A 23,848-nucleotide genomic window follows, 5' to 3' on the forward strand; every position below is an offset into this window, starting at 1 on the left:
TTATGTGCTCATTTAAAACTCACATAAAAGCTGTTGAATAATGTATGGGGTTTTTAACTAAAGCTTAAAAAACTTTTTTTTTTTTCTTTTTGAAAAAAGAACCATTTATATGGTTTTCCTTTAAGGTGTAACCACTTAATCAAGCCGGAATATCACCCTTAAGCAGCAAATGTCTCAATTACTGCCATAACCCTCTTTTCTTGAAGGAGGGAACAGAGACATTTACTGCCAATTTGCATACTATGCCCTAAAAGTATTTATACGTTTTTTGTGAGAGAAAAGTATATACTTTTGGGTGTGTAACAGAAGAGTATGCAAGCTTTAGGACATACAACTTCCTCGTTAACAGATCGTTATGTTGCTTAGTTACATCCCCGACACATCATTCACATTTCATTCATATGTAATGAAATAACCTTATTTTAAGCAGCAGCAGCAGGATAATCTGCCATTCGCCGGTCTTTCATGCAGAGAAATCTCCTCCTGTCTTTGGATAGTTATCCATATAGAAGTTAATTTCCAAACTTATCTTGATATAAGTTTAAATTGTTGCAGATGAAATATAACATGGAAAATGTGATTTCAATATTTTCCAGTTGGCTAAATATTAATTAACAGTCATTCAAACAACCCTATCTCTATTTGATGGTTGGTCTCCTGCGTCTGTCCTGTTTGTAGTTTATTTACACTTTTTACCAGAGTTTGTACTTTTAATTGAACTCACATCAAACATGCAATGTATTGTAGGCAAAATTTGTGGTTAAAGTATGGACAGTTCTATGCTTTGAATTTTTTACAGCAAATGGTAGACCATCCGGGAACCTTTTTAACACTTTTTAACATAGTACAGTGTGTGACACACAAATTCTATTTTTGAATAATATTTAGGATGGATAGTATGTGAATCGGATGCAGCAGTTGGATAACCAATCAAAAGGCCAGTGAATTTATGAATTGGGGCTTTTAATTAACTCAGTATATAAGCAGCACCTTGTGGAGATCTAGCCAAGGTTTACCATGAGTGCACAATGTCAGCATTAATGCAACCTTCCTTCATCCTAGTATCTACCTAAATGTTACACTGTGACAATATGCAAATATGGGCTAGCCCTAATCTAGGGAGAGTACTACATATGAGCAAGTTGGTTAGCTAAAATGTTTTAGTTTGTTTGGCTACGATGAAGTGGGGGCTGTGAAACCTGCTCTTTATCTTGGCTGGAGGAATCAACTTGATTGCATCCTTTGCTGGTAGTCCTGGGGGCTATTGTTTTTCAGTTGGGCTACCAAAATCTATATACACCGTGCCCGGCTGGCTATCTAGATAACTAGATTGACTGAAATCTTGATAATTAGATGACTGAAAAAACAAGAGCCGGACTTGCCCTGCAGCAGTTTGGTGAACTACGAATCTAATATCTTATGTACACAGCTGATTATAAGCGGCTGCACCTGTGAGGAGTTTCTCATAGGCATTCAATGACCCATTTTTTAATCTTCAGAGCGATTGGTCATATGGCAATGGACACCGCTGCTACATGTTTCGGTAAATTCTCATTGTTGCATGAGTTTCTAGTATAGCATTCTTCAATAGCGAGCAGTGGTACGTAATTGTAATGAAAGAGCCCCTATTTTGCATTAAAAAAGGTCATATTTTGGTTTTGGGGGTCTCCAACAACATGCTGATATGCGTGCAAGGTCAAAAAACACTTTCATTGTCTTATAATATGTATTTATTTTTACCTAATTATCCCAGCGACTCCCATATGAAACGTTCAGTGATTCATTTGTTCCCAACCCCTCCTTAGTGCGAAGCTAATCTGCGCTGAATGAACCAATGACCCAGTCTATTGCGATTGATCAACTGGGTTCAGCACGAGACAGAAAGAAATGCCCACCATGGCTACAGTAGCTAAAGAGCCCACTGCAGGAATGCAAAGCAATGCAGTTAAAAACCAGCATATACTCTACTCTTAAACCTAACCCCAAGTAATAACGACACGCATTCAGTATTAATCCACACAGTGGTAAAAGTTGAACTATTTAAAAAATTGACTGCACCGCATGCGAGGAACAGCTGATGATGGCCATAGCAAAGGCAAACTGCAGAGTGAAGGATTCGGATTTCTACTCTTCAATCCGTTACAGCATGGATCAACGTTTATCCTTTTCTCATCATCCTGTTTCTCATTATTTTTTATTAAAGTTGGTTATTTGAGTATTTAACTTTGAAATGATTTTAACTAATGAATAAGTTAACGCACTACTTTATGTAAGAATGTTCAGTGTATTTGCCTGTCTCTTTGTAACTATTTTCAGGAGAAACCAAACTAGGTCAGAGGTCACGGAGAACTTGAGTGGAACTGAAGGGCGGAGGGCTGGAACCAACTGTTTCTATTGGTATTTCTATGTGTTAATACTATCTAAAATGTCTAAAGTCATTTAGCTATTTTTACGGTTAATTCTTTTAAAGTAGTAAGGATATAACTGCCTGAATGTAATAGAACTGCCTGAGGTTTTAATAAAGACGGCTGGGAGTACACTCAGCCTTGGGTAAGAAACAGATTGTACTTTAAGTGTGTGTGTTCTATTTGATTGTGGATCAGTTTCACGGGTCTGGAGTCAGCTGGCTTCTGCTGATGAAACTGTCTTCAGTAAACTTTATTTATTTCAATCTCTGACTCCGGCTCTTCTTCATCTGACAGACAGGTAATTCTTTGGGTTAAAACTGTAAATTACCCCTACAAAAAGATCGCCAGTTCAGAAATGCATTTAAATCGGTAAAAGAAGAAGCTTGCGTTGCGTTTTTAACGTAGTTTTGGATGCGATATGTGAACAGCCCCATACAGATGTAACCTGAGAAATGCAGTACAAGCACTGATCTATAATCGATACATGATTACAAGCCGCGTGGGGTGATTACAACTTACAACACACATTTTGCAAACTACACAAAACAAGGCAACAATTTTAATTACTCTTACATGTTATGATCCGGAGGAAGAAGAAACTGGTCCATTTGAACTGTAAAAGTTACTGACAAAGTCCCATAGTCTGTGCTGCTCCTTCAATAGCAAACGGCTGACGAATCCCGCATTGCTGCGCAGGTTATTGTATCAAAAATCAGAAAAATGACAGGAACAAACACAGCTCTAGGTTGGCTATACTGTGATATTATTGTAAAATTGAACTTTAACCCGCACCTCCTCTAGTGTGTGGAGGGAAAGTGGTAGCACATTTTACCAGAACTGGAAGTACATATTTGGTGATGTACCGCATCGACATCGATGCGATCAAACAAAAAATCCGAACACAACTCGATTCGTAACTCTGAGTCAACTATTTCGCTAAAGAATCAATAGTTTTAAACAAGGTGCACATTTAGATTTAGGGTCATTTTCAAAAACCCATAATAGGGGCTCTTTAATGTGGGTTTTCTGTCATATTTTAATTAAATAGGAATTTTATATATTATTATTATTAATAAACTAGCTATATAGCATTCTAGCATATTAGATTTGAATCATAACACTTGTATCAATCAACGCTAAACAGTTTATGTGTCTTTGGTGTGAGAAAGTGACATCTCAGGATCGTTGTGTCCTTTTACGTGACATATCCTCAAGGTTTAACTCTGTGGTTAGTTTCCTTACTTTCCTTTCGACAAGGAAATGCGTAAAAGATGGATTCATAATATACGGCATGCTGATTATAATGTCGACCAAAACACGAGAGTCTGTAGACGTCACTTCAGGAGTGATGAGCCATCAACTCCCACAGGACACCGGTTACTGAAAAAAGCAGCAGTTCCTATGTTTGAGTGGAACAACTACTCCACAACAACAGCAATACGCACCAAGGTATGGCAGAGAAGATGAGTTCCCCTCCACTGAAGGAAGATACTGTGTCTATTGACCTGACCTGGACGGAGCATGACTATTGTTCACCTCCCATTACCGCGGCAGTCGATCTTTCTTTAGATCAGACTGAAGATCTCTGACAGGAAGTCGAACTTTCTGTTCATAAGAGATTTAGCTTGGGCCAATTTGCTGCATCTGATGTTGACATAGAGTTCTACACTAGGTAAGATTAGCAGTTTTATATACAAACCTATTGTCTTTAAAATGAGCTTAAAGTATTTTTATAGCCTTATAGTCATACTTCATTTGTGCCTATTTAAAGCTGGACCGACCAAAGCAATAGTATGCAAATGAAAACTTACTTGTAAACCAAATATGTTTGCCGATGTTTGATGAGCTGGGACATGACCGAATTATCATGCGTATGTTTGGCCAACCATATATAGATCTTAGAATTACAAGAGCCGACGTTTCGAGCTTCAACCGACATTGGCCCAACGTACGTGTGCTGTCTGGGTACGGTTAAGACAAGACATAATTTTCTTGAAGAAACAATGATATTGACTTAAGATACTTATCCACGTAATGAAGGAGGTCTCCATTGTCCCAAAAATATCAGTAACTCAGTTTTGTCAAAAAAAAAAAATGATGTTACTTTTGCCTTTGCACAGCAGAGTTGGTCTCTAAACAGAGGCAGACCTCCGCCCTATTTCCTGAGTTGTAGACCGTCTCAAATTAAGGACACAGAACAACACGCTGCAAACAGTGAATTGTTGACAAACATGGCCATGCAAGATCTCCAGCTATTGGCATCATTTGCTAGTGGGCTAACAGCTTTATAGAAATGACTTAAAAATATAACACCCTGACTGCACTGAACCTTTTTGCATTTCCAAATCTGTAATTGTGTTAAACATGCAGCCTTTTTTAAAAACACTATTAGTTGTTTGTACTACTACATGCTTGTGTAAGAGGCTAAATTATTATTTGTTTACATGACAAAACATGTATTTTTGACTCAAGAAGGTCCATACTGGCTCCAAAGGCAGATACTGATAAGATCAGGGCCTGGTCTGTGGACTTTGGGGGTTTTACGATGTGGTCACATGTTGATTGGTCAGTTTGAATGTCTCAGCATTTTAGGCTTTAGTCACATGTTCAAGAAAGATACAAAATAGGTGGTAAAACAATGCTTTGCCTCTTTTCTTTTCCTGGCCTGTCTTTTCCTGGTCTGCTTTCCTCCTCTGCTCCTCTCCTCCTTTGGAGTCTATCTTCTCTGACTCTACTGCAATCAGGCTAACTTCTGGGCCTGCTCTCTTTGTCTCTCTCTCCCTCTCCCTGTGTCTCTTCTTCTACCTCTGGTAACTTTAATTATACATTTAAAGTTTATATCATATGCTTTATCATTCCATATTTTATCATTTTATACAGTTATTTTGTAACTAATTCAGTTGTAACCATACAGAATTATTGTCAATAAATAGTTTAATTTTCAAGTATTTGTGAATTACTTTTGATTTAACATCAACACTTAACTGTTCCATATTGCAATACAATACAATCACATAATATCAACGCTCTCCCACATTTATAGCTATTAATACTGCCCATTCGGCAGAACTACAGTTCGAACCGCTGTGGTTTAAAACCCATTCCTACACTTGCATAGACTGTATTTATCCCTAAGAGCACATGATTTGTTTTACTGTAAGTTTTAGCAAACACTTAGGATAGAGGCTCTCATGCTATAAGCATACAAGGCCAATCATTTTGTGCAAAAAGGGAATAACTGTTATACTACAATTGTTAATCAGTCTTTAGTTAACTGTGTTAGTGTCAGATGTGAATTTCTCCTATAAATTGACCACTCTGCTATTTCCTTTATAACTGTAGTCGAACCATGAAACAGGAGTACAGAACTTGCCACCTGGTTACAGTGTTATTTACAATTGCATTAACATGAAAATGCTTTCAATTCAATTCATCTTTATTTCTATAGCGTTATTACAATGTAGATTGTGTCAAAGCAGCTTCGCATAGAAGATTATAGTAAATTGAAACTGTGTCAGTGCAGTTTTCAGTGTTAAAAGTTCAGTTTAGTTCAGTTCAGTTCAGTGTGGTGTAATTTTCAATGCTGGTGTAATTTTCAAAAGTCCAAACACTGAAGAGCAAATCCATCGATGCGCAGCTCCATAAGTCATGAACCATGTGTAAACCCCTCTTTTAATGTTTGTGACAAGGCTGTATATTCTAGTACTAGTTGTCTAGGTTCATCAAGGGGAGCTTGTTTTTTTTTTTTCCCTTCTCTGTTTGCTTACCACAAAGACGTTAAATAAAAAACTTCATTTTTTCTTTTTTTCCCTCCTTTATATAACAAGAAATTAACATTTGTAAAATAAAAAAATATATACAGTATTATATTAACCAAGGAAAAACTTATTTTTCTCTCTTAGCACTTAAACAAATAATGTAACCAACAATTATCTCACTTGGAAATTGTAACAGACGGAAAAAAGTCCACAATTTAGCAAAACTCCCTATTTGCATCATCCACTCACTTAAAACAGTTGGGTTAATAATAACCCAACAGGTAACCCATAGATGGGTCAATTTGGCACCGACCTTCTGTTGATAAGGTTAACCCAACAATTTGGGTTATAAAAATAACTAATTTGTTGGGTTATTTTGCAAAAAAGTGGCTTAACCACTATATAATAATAAATAATTATTATTATTATAGTAGTAGTCATCTTTAAAAAAAAAATTAAAAAAAATACACCGCTTTTATTACATTGGCAAAGCTTTATTTAAATCCATGAATTTAGTGGCACTCCTCCCACAATAACAATCGCCTGAGAGCAGTTTAGTTCATCCCCAAGCAGCAGAACATGAGGGTTCTGTCTCTGTTGCTCCTCCTCCTTTAGGTAATGAATGAAATAATGTCCAACATTTATTGTCATAAATAATGCACCTAGAAGTCGCAAATTAACAAATTCTTGTATTGCCTCCTGGTATGAGGGCCGAACCATCTTGCTGCACAATTTGTATGGCAGTGAAGAAATGATAGCTGGCTGAGTTGTTAAAGCACCATCTCCAAAGTGGAATCTCCAAGGCTGTCTTTATATCAAACAGTACACAATACACAATAATTAATCTCAAAACAAGCCCCTTAAATATCAAAGGTGAACTGGTAGATCCAAGGCTCTCTTCTCTTTTTTTGCAATACGAGAGGGTCCGCAGTGATGTATCTCCCCAAACTTCAAAAAGTTTCTTCGGTGTGTGGGTATAAAATACCTGTCCTGAGCAATCTAAAAATAAATAAACAAAAACAGCACTTAAATCCATGCCATACAAACAGTACACTGGATTTATTAAAGGGGTATTTTACACAAAAATGGAAATTCTGTCATCATTAATTCACCCTCCCCTTGTTCTAATTCTCAAAACACAAAACATGATATTTTGAACAATATAACCATTCCTGGTCCACAGTGAAATTCCATAGCATTTTTTGTCTTTTGTTGAAGTCAGTGGGGACTATCAAGTTTTTGATTTGCTTTGTCCTTTCAAGTTATCATTGGAGTCAGCAGAAATAAAAATAAATAAAAATCAATCAACAACTTGAGGGTGAGTAAATGATTAATACATCCAAAGATCAGTAAAACACCCACACACTACGGCCAATTTAGTTTATTAAATTTACCTATACTGCATGCGTTTGCACTGTGAGGGACATGCAAACTTCACACAGCAATGCCAACTGACCCAGCTCCAGGACATGGTGGATTCGCCTCTGCTGCTGAATGAGTGTATGGGTGTTTCACCAATTTTTGGGTGTATTCATCATTTACTCACCCTCAAGTTGTTGATTTTTTTAATTTATTTTTTTGCTGACCACAAATGATAACTTAAAGGACAAAGCAAATCAAAAACTTGATCGTCCCCACTGACTTCAACAGAGGGAAAAAAATGCTATGGAATTTCACACCAAGAATGGTTTAGTGACCTCCTCCTCCATATACCAAATGATGTTCGCTCCAACCTTAAAACAGAAATTTTAAATTTGCACATGTAAGCCGGACCAAATAACAACAAAAATCATGTACTTACCCAGTTTAGCAATGGAGAAAACATAACTGGAAGTGGTCATCTCCTGGGGTACCTTAAACAGATAAAGAGAAAAAAAATATGAAAATGTGCTGCAGGATTAGTCTTTTTTTTATGTGAGTTGTTAAGGTGCATCACATTTGCAAATTTGTTGGGCAAATGAGGTCTATTTTACATGGTCAATTGTGCACTGATGTTCATCAGTGTGCTTAATTCTCATGCTCAGAAACTTGCAAAAGAGTCAAACTCCTGATCACAGATTTCTACTGAAATAACTGGAACCTGTCAGTAAATTGTCATAACGCAATAATTAATATAAGTAGGTTAATGTTTGTAATATTAAAACTCAGTTTATTTGGTCAAATGTTCCAGGAGTGGAGTTCTGAAATTTCTGAACTGTGCTTAGACTATATCAGTCATCTGTAATTACCTATGGCCTCATGCCTGAAACAGAGTCTAATACCAAATTCACACTCAAATAAGGCACAGAAACACTACCGGTGCTGTTCAGAAAAGTACAAATGCATTTACAGAAAAATTACAAATGTATAATTTGATTTTAAGACATATGGTGATATAAAGACACCTTTACAGTATATGATACTGCTTTAATGTGTGTATCTGCATTTTTACATCATGTACATATTACAAAATACAGAGCTGTTGTTTTCTCACCTTTCTCAACAAGATTATCAAGGAGGAATAAAACTCGCTCTGTCCAAAGCAACCTACAATGAACAAACAAACAAAAAATAAAATAAACCACAAATTAACATGAGCTGACAGACAACATTTATAAGTTGAGTGGTCATAGCATCACTAAAATCTCACCTGAATTGAAAACTGGGCAAGGACAATGTATGTTTTAGGGGTTTGTATTATTGTTTATTAGCATATATTACTACTATTATTATACAAAGCTAGCAGATGTTACAATTCTTATATAATGTTTTAAGCTTATATTTAATTGTTGTATGACATATATAACCGATTAAACATTTATATTAGCATCTAACATTATCAGGGTTGTGGTTTCATTCCTGTAGGTTAGTATAAGATGTAGAGAAAATGCAATTTTCAGGGCCTTCAATATAGTACACACAAACAGTAATAATAACAATTAACTTTCAATAGGTAATAATCAAGTACCTTAAAATGAATAATGAATCCTCTTCTGATAAAAGATGATGTAGCAAGCTTCTGCTCTGTTCTTGTCCAGGGTAACTTTCTCACGTTCTGATCCATTCAGCGCCCACTAGCGGCAAATAATAACCAATAATAATATAATGTTCGGATTCAGTACTTCTTGGGAAAACTAGCAACTTCCTGAACAAAATGTAGCCTATATATGTGTCTATATTAGCATTTAGTTCTGACAATAGTTTCCTAGCGAAAGGACAGTGTTTTTAAGACAACATTACATACCTTCAACAAGACTGGACGCGACTCCGGTTTGATGTCTCTGCTGGGTCCTAAAGACGAGAATGACGGCGGAATATCTCAAATATGTCTATCATTTCCTCCAAAACAACTGTAGAGATGAACACGGAGGTAGAGAAAGCGTTTTTATCCGCATGTAGATCTGCTATGAAGCGTGCATGCTTGTATCATCAATAATTAAGAGTCCAGGTGAAACAGATATAAAACATGATACAGAGAGTTAATTTGATTAAAAAAATAACAACATTACTGCATTAGAGCTTGCATAAACTCTAGAACGCAAGAACAACATCATGTACGCATATTAATACAGTGGTTCTGTGTCAGTTCAATCAGTTTACTGTTGAAATTCAAAAATTGTAACCCAACTGGTTGAGTTATTAAATAAATAACCCAATAAAAGGTTTAAAATAACCCAACAAAGCACCAAATATTTTTAACTCAACCATTGGGTTAAATAAATAACCCAAGGTTTTTTTAGAGTGCACGATTTAGCCAGGGGGAATAAACCAGTTAGAATGCTCTCAATCAAAACACAGAAACCCGAGTGAAGTACCCACTTCAGCTTCAGCAACTCGCACTCAGATGATGCATATGACAATTAAGTACATATCCAAAGGAAATCCTTCATAACAGAAATACGAAATCTCTATCAAAGAAAAGTAAAATACACACATGCGGTGCATAATCTCTCATCACGCAATCAGCTATTCTCGTGCACTCTTTCAGTGCATGCGATGCGCTACCCCACCCTCTTAAAGGGGAAGCACCAAATTAATGGCGGCTATTCTGCAACACAGGGAAAAACGCATGGGTTACACATGCAAGCCAGTGGCAACAGCAGCGATGTAAAAAACTGCACCAATTTCTGAAAGTGAAGGATAAAAAAACCTAGAGAAAAATCCTATTCCTTACAGCAAGATTCAGTTTCAATGTACTTGTCCTTTTGTCCTGTCTTTGGGATGAGATGTTAAACCGAGGTCCTGACTCTCTTTGGTCATTAAAAATCCCATGGCACACGGAATCCTGGCCAAATTTCTTCCATCGGCCCTTACCCATCATGGCCTCCCAATCATCCCCATCCACTGAATTTGTCTCTCCAACCCCCCTATAGCTGGTGAGTGGTGAGCGCACTTGTGCGGTTGTCCTGTGGCTGCCGTTGCATCATCGAAGTGGTTGCTGCACACTGGTGGTGTGTAGAGACCCCCTCCTCATGATTGTAATGCGCTTTGGGTGTATGGCCATACACAATAAATGCACTATATAAATACACATTACATTTACATTTTTACCATGGTCTAGTAACAAACCTAGGAGGAGACCTTTGAGCCCAATCCCAACCCCATCTCACATTTAAAGGGCTTCCTGTTAAAACAGCAGGACCAAATTTGCATCACAATTGTCAATAGTAACCTTTGTCAGCTTTGGTCACACCAACACAGTCACACAGTTAATTACAATCACATAGACAATACCATTTGTTTCACTACACACATAGTCAAATTAAACTCTTCTTTTTAACTCAAATATTATGATATTGGAAAGATATACATCAACTGTGTACATTTCAATAAGGAACATTTTTATTCACTTTTTGTTCATCTACACCAGGGCTATTCAATTGTTACGCGAGTGGCGCACGCAGCTGAAAACATTTTGATATGTTTGTAGAAAAGGCCAAACTGCTTCAACTAAGCAAAGTTATGCCAATACGCACACACGATGGATTAAATATAGCTGCAGGCCTTCTTCTTTTTTCTGATTGGGTTAGTAGAAAAAATCCTTTGCGATGAACCCTGTTATGCATGTATGAACGCAGATAATAACAACAGTTCATTTAAATTCTTAGCTAATATACAGTTTAAATTAACATCAGACAAATACTAATTTGTATTTATTCTTATTTTTTTTTATTTATTCATTGTTCTGTCATTTATTTTCATTGCAAAATTATCTCTCATGTTTAAATCAAAAACTTTTTCATTAACTTTTGAGTCCAAAAAGAGAAATGGACTATCATTTGTTATTTATTAATATTTATTCTGTATTTGGTTACTGAGTAGCAATAAACAACTTTAAAATAAGCAGTTTTTATGTGATTTTCTAAACTAGTAGTGTTTTGAATTTAATAAATGCATAATAATGGTGACCACCGACCAAAACCTATAATTGTTGCATCTCTAATTGTTACGCAGTTAAAAACATATCATATGAATGTGTCTGAATGTAGATGAAGCCTACTTAAGCAATGCACTGCTTTTGTTGTGCTTTGAAATACAACATTTGAATATGTTTGTAAAAAAAAAAGCCCCTTTGAACAATGTAGTAATGTTATGTAGTTTCAAAATACAACATATTAACTTTTTCATGTAGAAAAAGCCTAAGTTGGTGTCTTAAGAAGCAAAATATGCTGTTGTGTCATCACTTATATTGCGAGTCATATTTCTCAGGCCCCTCATTTGGGATGCTTTTCATAAACTGGTCCCCATGGCAAACTAATTGAATAGCCCTGATCTACACCATTTTGCTTCTTGCCTTTTTGAATATTTTATGCTTTCTCAACGCAGTGTTTCTTCTTAACAACAGTGAATGGACTTTTTAACCTTTTAAAATTTCTTTTTATATTTACTGTAAATAATTACATAATTTTTAATAATTATAATTATATTATTATTATTATTATTATTATTATTATAATTATTAATTTGATGTTTCTGAATTTGGTTACAGTATATTATACTCCTTCTGTAACAAAAATGTCTAATGTCAACCAACCTTTTTACAAAGACAGATTTTTTTCAGAAACATTAACAGTGTATTTTAGAGGGTACAGAGAGAGGTTTGAATTCAATACTGGTTGATTTTTTACAAAGACATGTAAATGTTTCCAGAAATGTTAACACTGTCTAATTGTTTTTGTTTTTATACCATGTCCATTAACATTGTTGATACTACAACGTTTCCAGAAGTCTCTTTTTTATTACAACTTTTCGACTTACTCTTAAATAATGTGTATCAAATAATATAGTTTATCTTCTTAACAGTAAACTTGACCACTTCATAATCAACCAAAATAATTTATTTTAATTTTTATTTTCTTTCTTTCGAAACACCAGAAATATTGTATTCCCAATTATTTTGTTACTTTCTTTTCATTATATCCTGAGCAAACATTCCATTATATGTAATTTATTTTATCATCAGACAGTGAGTTTTCATTTGAAATGCCATGATATGAATGTTTTGAACTACTACATGCTTATATTGCCATATACATTTTATACCATATGCCAGTTTTGCAGATATGCGTTTCTTCTCATTGTCAAGCCATAGTTATACTTTTGATGTGCTGTCACCAGTTAGACATTGTCAATGAATGCCTCTTCCAGTTTTCAGGGCTTGCAATCCCCTGCAAGTCATTTTCTATGCATGAAAGTAAAGGCAATTTCAGCGTGGAACACAAACAGTAGAGAGTTGACGATGCTCCCACAAGATAGAACAAATCCCACAGATATCAGAGATTACTTGGCTTGCCAAATACAAATTACTTGGCTTGTGAAATACACATTATGATCCAGACAGGGAATTCCTGACAAGTGTCCCCATGTGATCATCTGACTTTGTCTACACCTAACAGGAGCAGGTATTCTGTGTATATATCTTGTGAGCATCTTTGACAACGATCATCATCAGTCTGCACTACTCTACCAAAAGAGACATGTCTTTACTCTGCTCAGCTTTAATTTAAGGTCACATGTGTACCTCTTTTAATTCCTGAGGTCCAATGAACCTGAGAGGGGAATGTAAGCTGAGAAAATAGTATATACTGTTTCTTCTATGTTAATGAAGGACTACTGGGACATTCGAATCAAAGAAGGAGTCCTCCTGGCATGGGAGAGTTCATAACCGCTCCAATACACATCTCTGCCATTTGCTTACAGTAACCATGCTTTTTTTGCAATACACAATTCATCTGCTAGTGATCTTTCATATAATTAACCATGTTTGGTGTTATTTGACAGTTTATGACTTCAGCATTGTAGTGGTGAAATAAACAGATATATTGATGTATTTCAGTATACAGTCTATTTACTATTGTTGAGTCATGGCCTTTGCTTTCATGTTTAGCTGGTTTTGGGGGTCGGTATTTTGCTCATGTTTGGCAAGGTTTTGCTCAGGGTAAAAGGAGGAGTGGTAACTGTTGATCTGGGAGAATGGCATTTACTTTGCGTCTCCTACACACCAGTGCATAGCCTCATATGCTAACAAAGGTAGTTTCACTGTCTTTGTTGCTCAGCAGTGCATATGTAACAGTTTCTCTATACAGTATGTTTGTTTTATTCTACTGTCTTTATATTTAAACATGTAACTTAATAAACAACTTTGCCTCCTTTAAGGTATTGAGATTCTTTCTCTTCATCAATGACAATAACAACTTTAATGGAGTCAGATTAATTAAAATGGAGTGAGATAAATAGAACACAGCATCCTTCAACTGCTTTCTGTTTTTGATAATTGATTCAGAATACAGTTGAAGTCAGAATTATTAGCCCCCCCTGAATTATTAGCCCCCTGTTTATTTTTTCCCAAATTTCTGTTTAACAAGATTTTTTTTCAACACATTTCTAAACATAGTTTTAATAACTCATTTCAAATAACTGATTTATTTTATCTTTGTCATGATGACAGTAAATAATATTTGACTAGATTTTTTTCAAGACACTTCTATACAGCTTAAAGAAACATTTAAAGGCTTAATTAGGTTAACTAGGCAGGTTAGGGTAATTAGGCAAGTTATTGTATAACAATGGTTTGTTCTGTAGACTATCGAGAAAAAAAATAGCTTAAAGGGGCTAATAATTTTGACCTTAAAAAGGCTTTTAAAAATTTAACTGCTTTTATTCTAGATAAATAAAAAATAAGACTTTCTCCAGAAGAAAATATTATCAGACATACTGTGAAAATTTCCTTGCTCTGTTTAACATAATTTGCTAAATATTTAAAAAAGAAAACAACTATTCAAATTGTTGAAACAATTCAGACTTCAACTGTAAATATATATAAATTTAAATAACATAAATTTAAATTTTAGAACTTTATAATAATAATAATTCAAACAGGAAACAGGAGGTTCAAATTTGTGACTCTTTCGTCTTTTCATCTTATTTGGCCATCATGTTCTTTTTTGTATTTTTCTCAGGTTTAAGCAGAATAATGTAACATTTTGGGGTGAATATACAAAGAAGCAGACCATAGCTGGAAGCCAAAATGGCAAAAATTTCCACAGCCACAGTGTACTTTCCTGGTGAACTGACATATGCTGGCACAAACACTATCCACACAGTACAAAAAATCAGCATGCTGAATGTAATGAATTTAGCTTCATTAAAACTGTCTGGAAGCTTTCTAGCAAAAAAAGCAAGTAGAAAGCAGACCACTGCCAACAAACCAATGTATCCTAACACTAGTACAAACCCTACAACGGATCCCACTGTGCACTGCAGGATCATCCGAGCACCAAACTCCCCTCCTGCACTCTCTTTGGGCAGAGGGGGAGCCAGCAGCAGCCACAGCAAGCATATGACAACCTGAACCATTGTGCAAAGGAGTATGCCTACCCTTTGCTGGATTGGTCCAAAATAGTGCATCAAGTTAGATCCAGGCAGAGTGGCTCGAAAAGCTACCAGCACCACCACAGTCTTACTGAGGATGCAGGCAATGCAGATAACAAAACTCACTCCGAACAAAGTGTGACGTAACATGCAGTTCCATGTTGCAGGCCGGCCAATAAAAACTAGAGCACAAAGGAAACAGAGAGTCAGCGACACCAACAACATGAAGCTCAGCTCTGAGTTGTTAGCTCGCACAAGAGGTGTGTCACGATGATGGAAAAAAGTTGCCAGAACAGTTGTAGTCAGTGTAGCCCCAGTGACAGATAAGACTGTCAGTACAATCCCCATGGTATCTTGTAAGGACAGAAAGTCCACAATCTTTGGGACACACTTTGTTCTTTCAACATTTGACCAGAACGTCTCTGGACATCTTATACAATTTGTAGAGTCTAAAGAATGTTGTGACATATAATCAGGGTTAGTTGAAACTTCTATTTTGTTTACAGAGATTTTGTAATATTTGACAGGTCAATCAAATAACTACAAATCAGGGCAATAATTACTATAAAAATATAAAATACCTGTCAAGTTACTGATTTCCCCTCCTGCACAAGGGAGGCAGTCAAAACAGCAGATGGCTTTTCCTTTTTGTACAGACTTTCTTGTGCCTGGAAGGCAGCTCACACTGCACACAGACACAGGAACCTGAATGAAATATGAAAAACTTCCTCAAACTGACAGCAACTTTCTAATAACGCAATATTTGTCAGTACAAAAATTAAAAAAATATATTTAAAAAAAAAAAATAAATAAATGGTTTCTTCATATTTTTTCTTCACAACAAAAACAAACACATTCTCATATACAAAATCACTTTCACAGCAATGGCACACCTCTCCCATCTTATCGGGGGTCAGAAAGGTTATATCTATTGTAAACATTCATGTGCACACTTAATTTTACTGTTCATTTAATGCACAAGCAAATATTCACAAATGTGTCCATCCACATTTAGAAAAGAAAATAGATTTGAATGAAAAATTACAACCAGCTTACTAGGATCTTACTTGGTCAGCCCAGCCCCCTCCCCAAACCACTTTCCTAAGGTTTATGTTCAGCTCCTGGCCTGGTCCTTTGGCTGCATTAAACTGTCCCACCTGGACAAAATTCACTGCTCCACTTTCATCTACATGCCAGTTCATAATGTCATAAGAGGCAGATGGCTCACCATTATCTTCAAAATAAACCAGCTCACCCACTGGTGTTGTAAAGTTTACTGCATTTAGGTAGTGGAGAAGCTGTGAAAGGAAATGTATTGTGTATTATCATATACAATAATTATAAAATATTTTAAAAAGAGAACATTATCACAAAACAAAAACTGAAACATTATACCTGTCTAGGCTTTATTTGGGTCATATCAGCACATTGTCCATTTTCAAATGGGCCTCTTCCAGGCTGGCAGGCAATCATGTTGTGAATAGCATGGGCAATGGCATACACAGCCTTATACACATTGTAAGTGACTCTCAACTGTGAAACATCTGTGTAGATGCCGCCATGAATTTCCACGTTCTCTGACCCTGTGCACTTTGGCCTTTTAAATGAAGGCTGCCAATCCTGTGCCAAAGAGCACCCAAAAATCTCTTCCCATACATCTTTTATGAATGGTTCATTTGACTGTTTTGCAGGGTTCAGTTGTGAAAGATAAGCACCAAGACCCTGAATATCAGCTCTGTGCAGGGCAAATCCAATTGTACCAGCTAAGAGAGGAATGCTTGCTGGGTCAAAGAACTGAACAGAGGTACTCCAGGCCTCTGTGGCTATCCATTGCCTATTGGTCACATTCTGCACCACCACTTCCTTGAACAAAACTTCTATATCAGGGGCAATGGCGAATGTCACCACAACATGAGCTGTGGAACTCTGGATTGTCTCTACAGTCCGTCTGATTCTTCTCTGTGAGTGGGATTTTGGAATAAATTCAAGGTAGTCCACACAAACCCCTGTATGTTCCAGTTCTTTCAAGAGCAGTTGCACACCACTTTTACCGTATTCATCATCTCCTGCGACCACCCCCACCCATGTCCAGTCTAGCAGGTGAAGCAGACGGGCCATGGCCTTGGCCTGGAAGGCATCACTGGGTACAGTGCGTAGGAAAGTATGAAATCTGTGATTGTCACTGAGACAAGCACAGGATGCAAAATAACTCACCTGGACAGACAAAATTTAAACACATAATTGAGAGAAAAAAGTGTGTGCAAATACTTAAAATGTAATAAATATAAACTAGGCTTAAAACATTTTGTTTCACATCAAGAAATTCCTTCAAAACTTTGCAACAACAGTACAATTTCTGCTGGTATTCATACAACTGGTCATATTCAGTAAATGATAATAAGTTCATGTAATGAACTAAAAGATTTTTAGTGTAGTCTGCTGGAACGTAAGGAGTGCATTAAATAGTCTCAATATAATTCAACATTTTCTAGCTTACCAAAAGACTTTTATAAAAGTCATTTATACCTTACAGGCAGTCAGTCATGTATACTAAATTTAGTTAAAATAAGTTTATGAAGGTGCAACATAATGGAAATATTATGTTATAATATGTATAATATTTTTCTATACATCACCCTAAAACAAAACATGCATATTGTAAATATAATTTTACAATAAAAACAATTAATAATTAATGTGGAAAAATGTATGTTTAATTCATAATACCATGGGAATATCAAATACTCCCAGCGTGTCAGCCACCCCTATTGAGGCTGAGGAACGTGCATCGCCAACAATGACAGGTACCCTTGGTGCCACATTACACTCTGTGCCTGACACTGTCTCCTCCTGCCCTGTTATTGTTGCTAAAGCAGCACTCAGTGTTGTGCTCTCAGCTAGGCACGTATCAGCTACCAGGTACCCCAAAATAATGTTCGGAAGCAGAAAGGGGTCTCGATTAATCTCCTCCACTGTGAAAAGCATAGTTTTGAGCCAGCGGTATGAACGAAGGTCAACACTGAAATAGAACATAAACTATAAGTTATGCAAGAAAAAAACATGAAACAGTAAAGTTTGTTCTAATTTGATCATCTAAATATGCTGATATATTTACAATAACAGTTTGTAAGATAACCTAAAAAATGCAGAAGATTAGTTTACTAAAAATCTAAATCAAGCTGTTTAATGAGTAAACTGTCATTGTCTTTCATTTTATATTGAACTGGTGCAAGTAAACCCCATTTTGCAATTTTGAATATATAAAAAGTTGCTCTACAACTGGCCGTTATAGACTACTTCACACTACACTCACCTCTGACAGCGAGATCCATTCTGTATTTGAGTAAAAGCATGGTCAGGTACTGGTGCCTCATTATGAACTGGAAACAGACCACCAATTATCACATCTCCTTCTTTATATAGGCTCTCTGAAATAACTCTGCCTTGCAGACCACAAGACAGCTCTGTACTACAAAGCCTGATTATTTCACTTATGAATCCCACAATCCACAACTGCATAATCAATCTTTACACTAAGAGAGATTAAAAGAAAGTGAGTACAAATGTGAAGGTTTACACTTGTCCTGCAAAGAAAAAAAGATTGGGCGATAACTCCTTTTGTACATCTTAATTTGCCTGTGGCAAAAAACAAAACAAAACAAAACAGAAAACTAGTCAATAGGGTGACTGGAGAAGCCCAGAAAAACAACATCAGCAGGAATCACAACAAAACAAAAAAAAGCCACTTGAGAAATTACAAGTCAGGGCAGGCCCAACATGTATTGTGCTAATTCTAGTCACTTGCCACACAATGTACAATATACTGTAGAGTGTGAAACAGATCAGACAAATTATTTGTATTATTTACCAAATGTGCCCTGCAATTAAACAATAAAAACTTTATAATATGAAGAAGAGGACATGTGAGAAAATGCCCAGGATAGACTTTGACACACTCCTCCCTCTTCCCTGACCTTTCATTCTTCTCTGATATCGATAAGTACTCAGGTGTGACTGGTAACGAGATTTTGTTCCCTATCTTGATAACATTTGATTCAATTCCAAAAAGATGAGTAAATCTTTAAGCCATCGCTTAAGTTTTATCTAAAGAGAAGGAAGAAATATCTCAAGGCGCAAGTCTGTACCCAGATCGGCCATGGTACAGAGCTCTCAAGCTCAACACTGTAAGATAAATTTGATTTCTTGATCTCCTGATTTCATCATGGAGCTGAAAATTTAAGACGAATGGACACTCCAGTCTTTCTCTTTAAAAGGACTTCACAAAATACAGATTCCATGCAATAGAACAATACTCTTTCTAGTCCGACCAGCAGATCTGCAAGGAAGCAAGTTGTTCAACTGTCTCAGTTACCCATTATGTGCTTCTCTCTCAGCCCTCCGCTTCATTTCTTCAACCAGAGCTCAGGTCACTGACATCAAACAGAATCTTCATGCTCTTCATATGGTTTCTCTTGTGAGTCTATAATTTTAACTTGTCATGTTTGGTGTCACTCCTCCATGAACTGCCACCTTATTATGGTGGAGGGGAGCTAATGCCCATAGTAGGGTCTCTCAAGGCAAAAAGGTCTTAGGTGACAGGTCAGACTAAGTACTGTTCAAAAACCCTTTATGAGTGCAAAAAAGATGAGGATCATGGCGTCGCCAAGTATGGCGCAGCGGGGCTCCCACCCTGGAGCCAGGCCTGGGGTTGGGGCACGTATGCCTGGTGGTCGGGTTTTATCCCACAGAACCCGGTCGGGCTCAGCCCAAAGAAGCAATGTGGGACCATCCTCCTGCTGGCCCACCACATGCAGGCGGAGCCGTAAGGGGCCAGGTTAGGACCATGACAACACGATTGGGCACAGAAACTGGCTCTTGGGACATGAAATGTCACCTCACTGGGACGGGAAGTATCCCAAGCTTGTGACTAGAGATAGTCAGGTTCCCCTTTACACACAGCTTGGGCTCTGGAATTTAACTTATTGAGAAGGACTGGACTTTTTTGTACTCTGGTGTTGCCCATGGTGAGAGGTGGCAGGCTGGTGTGGGCTTGCTAATAGCTCCTCAACTTTAACAAGTCGCCATGTGTTGGAGGTTTCCGTGGTGATTGAGAGGGTCGCCCCCCTGCACCTTCGGGTCAGTGATAGGTCTCTTACTATAGTTTGTGCCTACAGGCCAAAGACCAGTGCAGAGTACCCTGTCTTCTTGGGAGTCCTTGGGAGGGGTGCTGGGTGGTGCTCAGACTGAGGACTCTGTTGCTCTACTGCGGGACTTCAACGCCCATGTGGGTAATGACTGTTAAACCTGGAGAAGCATGATTAAGAGGAATGGCCTCCTTGATCTGAATCCGAGTGGTGTTTTGTTATTGGACATCTGTGCTAATCAGTTTGTCCATAACAAACACCATGTTCAAGCATAAGGGTGTCCATCAGTGCACATTGCACCAAGACACCTTTAAAGAGGTTGATGATCGACTTTGTTGTTGTAAGACATTAGATCTCGGATCATATTGATCACCACCTGGTGGTGAGGTGGATCCGCTGGCAGGGGGGAAAGCTGGACAGACCTGACAGGCCCAAATGTATTATGAGGGTCCTATGGGAACATCTGAGCTTTGACCAGATCCTGAGGAGGGCTGGAGACATTGCATGGTCAATAGAATGGAACCTTACAACACTATGTATAATGTCTTTGATTTACAGTAGGTGAGAGTTCAAAGTGACTATTACCGCCGGTCCTTATACCGCCGCCGTTTGAAATAACTGCTGCTCTGTTTTTAGTGTAGGACCGCAGTTTGTGAAAAAGCCGCCAGGGGGGCGCAAAGGGACGGGATGCGAACGGAAAGAAATAGCCTTTACAGCAGCTTTAAATATGCTACTGTGCTTGTAAATGATATTAAACAGTAGGTCAAAGCATTTTAAGTCCTTCATGAATCATTTAAAATTTGTTAACACACTTTATTGTAAACTTTTTAAGTGCAAAGCTCAAAACTCGTTTTGGAATTGAAGAAATAAAACACAACTAACATGAAAGCACAAACATTCAGTACAATAAGTAGTCTTAAATAAATAAATAAAGCAGTCTTTTAGCCTGCTTTTAGTGTTTGCCGTTTTGATAGGACTAAGACAAGACTTTTTCATTTATGTTTTTATTTATATTTTTATTTACATTTTCGTTGTTGATTATATTTTACTATCTTATTTTATGTCTGGATTATTGTACATAATAATAAACGAATAATGAAAATAAATTAATAATGAAAATATGCCTAAATAAATAATTTATTTAAAGATATTGCGGCGAAACACTGAGAAACGGTCAGGGGCATGGTCTAAAGAGCTTGAGTTAAATGCTGCTTCATCAAAAGCAAAAAAAAAATTAATTGACCTACCTTAAGCAGATCACTAAAAGTATAATAAAAATAATTTTTTGCTCTCTCTCTCTCTCTCTCTCTCTCTCTCTCTCTCTCTCTATATATATATATATATATATATATATATATTATATATATATATATATAATTATGTATTTATTTAATTATATATAATTATAAATATATTCTTAATAAACTTCCCAGCCACAAATATTAAAAAAACACAACTTGTATTAAAACTGGGCGAGGATTAGAAAGAATACGATGCTTGTTATATAATTTAAAATGTTATTCCTCTTGTCCAATTTCTTTATGCACATTTTTTCACTCGCTACTCTGCCAGGAACTTCGCCGCTAGAGAGCACCTTCAAAAATCTCAATCTCATGGCTCATTCTTCACGAATATAGAATTAAAATAATGGCGCGTTTGGTTCATTGGGCATCCCGCGGGTGCAACCAACAAGAGTTGTGCATTTTAGTTTAACTTTTTGAGCGTTAAAAGCAGTTTGGTGTTAGTTTTTATTTAAATATATCAAGCCGAAACTAAACAGCGCATTCTCTCGTCTCCTTGTTCATAGACCGGGACGCACTGCTGAAGCAGGCAATAGAGAAACTCCGTCATTCATCATAATCTTAGCTGATGTTTCAGAGTCGAAAGAATATATTAAAGAGAAATGTTCTTTTAACAGTCCCTATATATTTAATCTTTTTCTTTCTTTTTTTCTTGTCATTTCTCTTCAGCAAATTATATTTTTTAAAGCTGCTTGATTCTTTTAAAACCAAAAGCAGAGCCGTCAATTGGTGTTTTTCCATAAGATACGTTTATCCTACGATAATTTATCCTCTGATCCTTTTGCATAAAGGTTTTAATAAAAAAAAACAGGTCACTTAATTACTTTCGATGTGCTAAAATATTTGTTAAACGAATGTTATTTTAAAAAAGCATATGCACATATTACAATTGTAAAATAGTCTAAAATGCATGGTCTAGTCAGAAATAAAGGAAATTAGTGATATTTAATGCATAAAATAGGCTAGCCCTTTTATAAATTGAGTTTAATTGATTTGAAACTTTTAATTGCATTTTAATGTCCTGTATAAATAATAAAAGTTGCATCAGATTGACGAAAAAACGAATATTAATACCTGCAAACAGGGCCACGGTTACTTTTTTTTCACTGACTGGCATGACTGGCAAACGCGTCAGAAAAAAAACTGCTGAATCTCTGCGAATATTTGGTTAACTTATAAAACAAATGTCTGGTTTAATGATGTTAGTAATGCATAGAAAAATGCAAAGCAGAATTCTCCTGAGCTCATTAAACCACTGATGACAGCGACGGAATCACTGGCCCACCACGTTCTTACGAACATATTTTATTTATTAAAGGTATTATTTCATTGACCTGAACATAACCAGTTATAACATAATTACTAACCCATCGTTTAAAGCAGGCAACACTCTATTCAGCTATGTTCTGTGTTTTTACTTAAAAATATTTTCGTTTTGTGGAATGCTTGGAGCGTAATATAGATATTTTAAATAACAGGTAGTAGGGGTGGGCATAGTCATCACCGGTGTGACATTGCGCCACGACATGGATTTTCTAATACCGTCAATAACGTAATAAATCAATTATGCGCCTTGAACGGCTGCATTTATATCAATAATAGCTAATTCTAAATAATAAGGCATTCAATTTTCTTCAAACGTTCAGTTGTGGTCTGAATACATGTCCTTATACTACAGGGCTCGAAATTGCAACCATTTTGGTCGCATGAGCGCCCGAAATTTAATCTATGCGCCCTCATAATATATTTGGGAGCATTTGTGTGTCTGAATATAATAAACAGGGAGCTTTTGTTACTGCAGGAAATACAAACGGCTGAAGAGTGAAAAGTGCACAGGTTTGCAAACCTCACCTAAAGTTATAATAATAATAATGGCGCAGATGACAGCGATCATGACATGAGGTAAATGTTGATCCGCCAGCTGAGATCAATCGAGTGTTTTCGGAGAAGGTGCCCGAATCTTGATGCGTTGCATTCACCGCGTGTTCAGCGCAAATGTCCGCTAAATATAAAATCTAACACTGTACACATCATCGCCAAAGAAACTCACCTTTACTAAGTTTACACTGAAACTACGGCTCATAACAAAGAGCGGAATTGCGCTGGTGGTCATCGCGAGAATCCTGCTCTGTCTGCTCATAAATTGGTGCGGCTGACTCGCCTGCTTTATTCCACCAACACAGAGAAATGAAGATCAGCTCATAACGAGACTGAACATTTACAATGAACCAAACCAAAACTTTTAAAGAGTGATAGAAGTGAGACTTTCTTTTGTCCTTTCTTCCTTGAGATGTTTTTTATTTTGCTATTGAAAGTAATTCCATGATATTATGCCGTCACCGTTCAAAAGATAGAAACATTCATTTTCATAAGGCCCCATATTTAAT

General features: G+C 36.6%; 1 protein-coding gene across 1 annotated transcript; it reads right to left on the bottom strand.

Annotated features, from left to right (window-relative positions):
- Positions 1–14,566: 14,566 nt before the first annotated feature.
- On the bottom strand, positions 14,567–23,692 carry LOC130245795 (extracellular calcium-sensing receptor-like). The gene is made up of 7 exons (XM_056478560.1): positions 23,661–23,692; positions 18,330–18,485; positions 17,744–18,035; positions 16,412–17,230; positions 16,084–16,314; positions 15,598–15,721; positions 14,567–15,465 (listed from the first exon to the last, which is right to left on the bottom strand). Exons 3-7 carry the CDS (start codon positions 17,999–18,001, stop codon positions 14,567–14,569), a joined length of 2,331 nt encoding a protein of 776 aa, XP_056334535.1. The 5' UTR covers positions 18,002–18,035; positions 18,330–18,485; positions 23,661–23,692.
- Positions 23,693–23,848: the final 156 nt, after the last annotated feature.

This window comes from Danio aesculapii, chromosome 18 (genome assembly GCF_903798145.1).
Source record: "Danio aesculapii chromosome 18, fDanAes4.1, whole genome shotgun sequence".
Taxonomy (NCBI): Eukaryota; Metazoa; Chordata; class Actinopteri; order Cypriniformes; family Danionidae; genus Danio; species Danio aesculapii.

Excerpts from the sequence above, each read along its gene's own strand:
- LOC130245795 (XM_056478560.1), bottom strand. The coding sequence starts at position 18,001 with ATGCTTTTCACAGTGGAGGAGATTAATCGAGACCCCTTTCTGCTTCCG. Across the intron at positions 17,231-17,743 it reads GAGTATTTGATATTCCCATG|GTGAGTTATTTTGCATCCTG; the intron begins GTATTATGAATT and ends TTGTCTGTCCAG. Across the intron at positions 15,466-15,597 it reads GGAAATCAGTAACTTGACAG|ACTCTACAAATTGTATAAGA; the intron begins GTATTTTATATT and ends AACATTCTTTAG.